This window comes from Octodon degus, unplaced genomic scaffold (genome assembly GCF_000260255.1).
Source record: "Octodon degus isolate 3935 unplaced genomic scaffold, OctDeg1.0 scaffold00045, whole genome shotgun sequence".
NCBI lineage: Eukaryota > Metazoa > Chordata > Mammalia > Rodentia > Octodontidae > Octodon > Octodon degus.
In genome coordinates, this window is record NW_004524621.1 from 7,862,752 (window position 1) to 7,868,940 (window position 6,189).

At 43.7% G+C, this 6,189-nt stretch overlaps 1 protein-coding gene across 1 annotated transcript in view; it reads right to left on the reverse strand.

Moving 5' to 3' along the window:
* Window positions 1–1,105: 1,105 nt before the first annotated feature.
* S100b (S100 calcium binding protein B) overlaps window positions 1,106–6,189 on the reverse strand; it is a 7,857-nt gene continuing 2,773 nt past the window's right edge. Inside the window, exons 2-3 of the mRNA XM_004631820.2 lie at window positions 4,651–4,789; window positions 1,106–1,418 (exon numbers count right to left, since the gene is read on the reverse strand). Coding sequence (XP_004631877.1) covers window positions 1,278–1,418; window positions 4,651–4,788 — 279 coding nt within the window. The 5' untranslated portion in view covers window position 4,789 and the 3' untranslated portion in view covers window positions 1,106–1,277. The remainder of the gene's footprint in view (window positions 1,419–4,650; window positions 4,790–6,189) is intronic.

Below are 6,189 nucleotides of genomic sequence, written 5' to 3' on the forward strand. Positions count from 1 at the left end.
AGCTTATGCTTGCCAGGCAGGTGCTTATGCCCCTGAGCTATCTCCCCAACCCTTTGTTCATATTTAAAGAATTACTAGAGTAATTTTTTTTGGTACCAGGGATTGAACTCAGAACCTTGTGCTTGCCAAGGAAGCACTCAAGTGGCTGAGCTATCTCCCTGGCCCTGTTACAGTAATGTTTTTATATAATGCAAGTACAAGAAAAAAAATCAGTTGGTTAAAAAATTTAAAAAGTGAATAAGATTATTTTGATTTCTTCTGGAGTGATTTTTAATAGTTATAGCTTGATTTTTATTAGTAATTTTAATTATTTGAACTTATTTGAATGTGCAGACACAAAAGCATCAGGTTCAGCCTCCCACATCTTGGCTTGACCAAGTGGTAAGTAGATGTTCTCTTAGCACAAGTATGTCAATTGAGAGACTCATCCTGTGGTCCAGAGCAACAAGCCCCAGCAGCCTTGACCTTGGAATCACTCATTTGATAAACGACAGAAAGTGCCAGGCAGTTGACATTACTTGCTGTACAACTAACTGGAGGGTGGACTCTAAACCCTAGCCCTGAGTCTAGCCATCCTTCTCCTACATACAGGTCCTGCAGGGCCAGTGGAGTTCTAGAATTCTGCGGAATACAGAATGCAGTGTTCCAGAATTCTACTGAATGTAGAATTTTGATTCTAAATTCTGGTAAATGTCATTACTTATTGGTTTAAACTTACTGGTTTGTGAGACATTTTTCCATGAATGGTTAACATTTAATTTTAGTCTGGTTAGCATTAAATATTTACTCAGAAATCACAGCTTATAAGAAAAAGGGTTTAAATGTGATCATGCTGTTTTGGATGGTAGTGACAGTATGATCAGGCTAGCTTTAGGCTTTAATTAGATAAATGATGAACAAATGTGATGATGGAGAAGGCTTTGTATTTTCTGCGGGACTACTTTGGATAGGCCTTTTTTCTGGGCGAGGATTCTACAAGGTCATGATGGTTTGTATAACACATGCTTTATGATAAAATTTGACTTCCCTAAGTGATTATTGCCAATAGTCCTGGCATCAGCCAGCTCACACAAAGGTCTAACTGCAGAAATAATGACACAACGCATTAAGCAGCCCTCTGAAAGAAGTTTTCAATTTTTCATTCATAAGGAAATCAAGCTTCCTAATTAGCTACGCATGGCTGGAGAGCTTAGCACCTACTGGTCTGCCAGCCCTCCTTCTCTGATTCCCGCATGACTGTTGTCTGTGTTACAGGAGCAGCTGGGCTGCTTTCTCTCTCACTCATGTTCAAAGAACTCGTGGCAGGCAGTGGTCACCATAGCAACGAAAGCCATAAATTCCTGGAAGTCACATTCTCCGTCTCCATCTTCATCCAGTGTTTCCATGACTTTGTCCACAATCTCCTGCTCTTTGATTTCCTAAGAAAGATAAGAGAAGTTGCCCACTTTGTTTTTTTTCCCACCTTGTTTTTTTTTTTTTAATTTTTATTTATGTGTGTGTGTGTGGCCAGCTCAGCCCACCAGGGGGCGGGGTGGGCTGGCATGTGGTGCTGGGGGATTGAACCGCGGTCCCTCTGCTTTGCTAAGCTTGTTCTAAGTAGGTGCTTTAGACCACTGAGCCATCTCACCAGTTCCTCCCACCTTGTTTTTTAATGGGAATACAGAGGCATGAAAATGTGAGTGAAAGTTGGGATGACTGGTAATTTGCATCAGAAATAACCCCAATGTAGGAAATGAAAATGTCAGATTTCTGCTGTGATTTAGGGGTCTTCTGGCCACCTGGAAGTCTCTACAAGGTCTGTGCCTTTCCACCTCTGCGTACTTTAGGTCGAGTGGCACCCTGATTACTTAAAAAACAGCTGGAACCATCAAGATGTGCAAAATTACATACGTAAAAGCTCTGGGAAAAATATAGTCTCTGTCAGCCTGAGCTAATAACTGGAAAGAAAAAAATGAACTTTTGGTACTTCTGGGGTGTGTGTGTGTGTGTGTGTGTGTGTGTGTAGCAGAGTCCCTATTTTATTTTATTTTTTTCTTTTTCGAAACTGGGGATTAAACTCAGGCCCTTGCACTTGCCAGGGAAGCGCTTATTCCACTGAGCCATCTTCCCGGCCCCACAGAGTCCCTATTTTAAAGACTTCCAGCAGATTATAATGTTTTGCTGAAGTAACTTGGCAACATGTCCTAAAATTGTTAACTCCTTGTGTTCTTTTTACTATTTGTGTTGTTTTTTAGGTGTTAGGAAGTGTTTTCCTGAAGGTTCTCATGCTTGAAAGCAAAGCCAAATGCATGGTAGGTTAAGTATTAAACACAGAATAGGTCTACAAAAATGGGAAAAGAATGTGGTCATTGAATGCTGAAGAAGTACAGAAATGCAGACTGTTTAGGGGCTGGGGAGGTAGCTGGGCAGGCTAAGTGCCTGCCCGGCAAGTGCAAAGACCTGGGTTAGATCCTGGTTGCCACATGCCCTGCTGGCCCTGGATCCCCAGGCTTATAGTGCCAGCCCTGAAACCCAGCGTGGTGGCCTTGGGGAGGCTGAAACAGGAAGATCACTATGAATTTGAGCTGCATAGTGAGACCCTGTACCAAATAAATAAATTTTAAAAAGGTTAAAAACAATGTTTAAATGCAGATTGTTTAGAATAACAAAACCCTAGGACAGGAAAGCTTGACAAAGTACCAGGCTGCTCATAATATAAAAGGTTTAGGGCAAAAGATGGCAATTCCCATGGAGGTAGGGTGGATCTTGAACCATCTCCCAAAGATGATGGAGCAGTGCATGCCTTCCAGTTCCAACTGTGGGCACTGCAGTGACTCTGATGTGAGGTGGTAGAGCCTTAAAAGGTAGCCCCATGGGAGGATGGCAGTCTTGGGGAATGTGCCCTCCCCTTCTGCTTCGTGGCCACCACATGCCCTCGAGGACGTTCTGCATCTCCACAGGCCCAAAGCAAGAAAGCTGTCCAGCCATGAAGTAAAACTTCTGAAACTCTGAGTCAAAGTAAACTTTTCCGGGGCCGGGGAGATGGCTCAGTGGCATAAGCGCTTCCCTGGCAAGCGCAAGGGCCTGAGTTCAATCTCCAGTTCCACCAAAAAAAAAAAAAAAAAAAAAAAAAAAAAAAAAAAAAAACAAAGTAAACCTTTCCTCCTTTGGTTTGATTTTTTTCAGATATTTGTTACAGGGATAGAAAACTATCACAATAACTTTTCTTCTAAACTAAGTTACCTTGATAAAACCAGGCCAACAAATGTTTCTGATACTTTGATATGCTTACTGGGAATTACTATAAATCATGGTTCTTACATGCTAAGCTTTTCCTTGTTTTAAAAGTGATCATTAATAACAGTAAATACTTTTTTTGTAACTACTATCTGTTGAGTTTTTACTTTAAGTACTAAACACTCACTTCATCTTTATCACAGTAGAGGTTAAGAAACTAGAACTTTTTTATGAAGTCAGAGGCAGAATTAGAGGGACTGGATGACTGGTCATAGAATGACAGCTGTCGTTCTGTGAACTTGAATACTTGAGAAAAACAATCCAGAGTCAGATTTGGGGATGTCCCCAGCAAGGCTGCAGGCCTGTTGTCTCCAAAGGTGGAATGCCTTTAGGTGGAGGGGACAGGAGAATCACACCCAGCCCTCCAAACAGCATGTCTGAGACAGTTCAGGAGGGTAGTGTCTCCTAACCAGATGAGAGGGCTCTGCCATAATGTTATCCTCAGAACTGGCACATAGGGACCATGCTGACTGATTGTGTGTCCATTTCTTCTGTGTGTGATTGATCACCTTAGTGACCCAGAAGGAAGCCCATTGCATAGCCCCCTCGGGGTGTGCTTAGAGCCAGCCCATGTTAAGGACCCCAGGAGTTACTGGGTTGCAGGTGGACTACAGGTCATTTCCACAGAGCATGATGATGATGGACAGTGGGTGGATGGCCCAAGGTCAATGGGGAAGTGGGTCCTTGATGCAAGTATCAGCAAATGCCTCCAGCATGGGCCAAAAGGGACCTATGGAGAAGGATGGGGCTTATCTGGAGCCCTCATGCAGTTCTCTGGATAGGGAACCCCTTCTCAACATCCTGCACTCCATGGAGTCCCTGAAAGGGTCCAGGACTTCAAAGGAGGGGTACAAACTCCCAGAGTGTACTCTGTCAAGAGGTCGTTCATCACTGATGGCTCAAGCTGGGCACTCTGAAAGCACAAGCTGTCTGCTAGGCCTCCATCTCAGTGCTAAGTTGCTAAGAGCTGTGTAAATGTGTATGGAATGTGTATCTGCATCTTCCTTTCCAAATGCTAAACACCTGGACAAATCCAAAATATATCCTGTTCCTAAAAGCTTATTTTTTAACAGCTTTCTTATGTGTTTGCTTTGGCTCATGGTAAGACATAATATTTTTCTATCCTATTCTGTTGTCATTATCACTTGTAAATCCTTTGATTTTTCAGGAGCAGATGATAGGAACATGGAAACACAGGGCCCTCAAAGCAGTCTCCGCACTGAAAGAATTGTTGCTCAAATAAATTTCCAGAAGCAAATCAGAAATCCCAGAACAGAACCAGTCAACTTCAGAGCAGCTCAGAAGAGAAGTGTACAGTGCTTTTGTCAGTAGGGAGGCAAATTAGCAAATTTGATTTTAAAAAGCAAGACTCACCTCCAGGAAGTGGGAGAGCTCATTGTTGATGAGCTCCTTGAGTTCAGATTTCTTCAGCTTGTGCTTGTCACCTTCCCTTCCAGAATACTGATGGAAAACGTCAATGAGGGCCACCATAGCCTTCTCCAGCTCAGACATCCTAGGAATCCACAGAGCAAGAAACCCCTCCTCAAGCTCTGCGCCGTGTATGTGCATGATGTGCTCATGTGCTGTGTGCACAGATATTAGCCCTGTCAGTGGTGGCCTGGTCTGGGCTAGTTTCTTTTTCTTTTCTTTTCTTTTCTTTCTTTCTTTCTTTCTTTCTTTCTTTCTTTCTTTCTTTCTTTCTTTCTTTCTTTCTTTCTTCTTTCTTTCTTTTTCTAAACATATTTGGTTGTTGCAGGGTCTCACTGCACAGCTTGGACTTGTGGTGATCCTCCTGCTTTCAGCCTCCCCAGCACTGGGATTACAGGAGTGCGCCACCAGGCCTGGACTCTGGCCAGCTAAGCCTGCCCTTGGGTGAGACTGGCATGGCATGTGGTGCTGGGGATTGAACCATGGTCCCTGTGCTTGCCGAAAGCAGGCATTTTAATCCACTGAGCTATTTCACTGGCCCCCATGGGCTAGTTTCTTAAGGCCTGGATAGACAAGGTGTCCTGGGAGTCTGCACTTTTATCACAAGTCTTCGTGGTGCATTTTAGGCCCTCTCCTCCCTTCTGTGCCCCTGCTGGTTGGAGGATAAGCTCCCTGGCCTCTTTCTGCTGGGTGGTCCTCTGGGAAGCTTCGGCAACAATACCAGGACAGATCAGCTAGAGAACTCAGGGTCAGATTCCTGTTTCCCCTTTATGGGCTGCCTTCTGTCCTGGAAGGGCTCGAAGACAAAGCAGCTAAGGGCAGATGCCTGGACTTGGAACAGGAAGGTGAGTAAGCAGGAAAAAATCAGTGTGTAAAAATCAATAGCACCCTGAGTTCAATCCCCAGTTCCACCAAAAAAAAAAAAAAAAAAAAAAAAATCAATAGCACCCTTCTCACCTATTAAAAAAAAAAATTAAAAAGGCCAGGAGTGGAGGCACACACTGGTCATTCTATCACTTGGAGGACTAAAGCAAGAGGATTACCACAAATCTGAGGCTAGCCTGGGCTACACTGTGTATTCAAAGCCAGCCTGAAGTACATAGTGAGACCATCTAAAAAAAATGCAATTTAAAAATATAATACAGGGCTGGGGAGATAGCTTGGGGAGATAGCTTGGCAGTCTAAGTGCCTGCCTAGAAAATGAAAGGACCCGGGCTCGATCCCCAGTACTGTATGTCGTGATGGCCCCGAAACTCCAAGCATGCCATTCACCACCCCGGTCACCAAAGCTGCATGTGGTAGCACATGCCTGTAATCCCAGCGCTGGGCAGGCGGAAACAGGAGGATCACTATGAGTCTGAACTGCATAGCGAGACTCTATCAATAAATCATAATAGTAATGATAATAAATGTTTAAAAATATTTAATGGTCCGGGGAGATGGCTCAGTAAGATAAGCGCTTGACTGACAAATGCAAGGATCTGA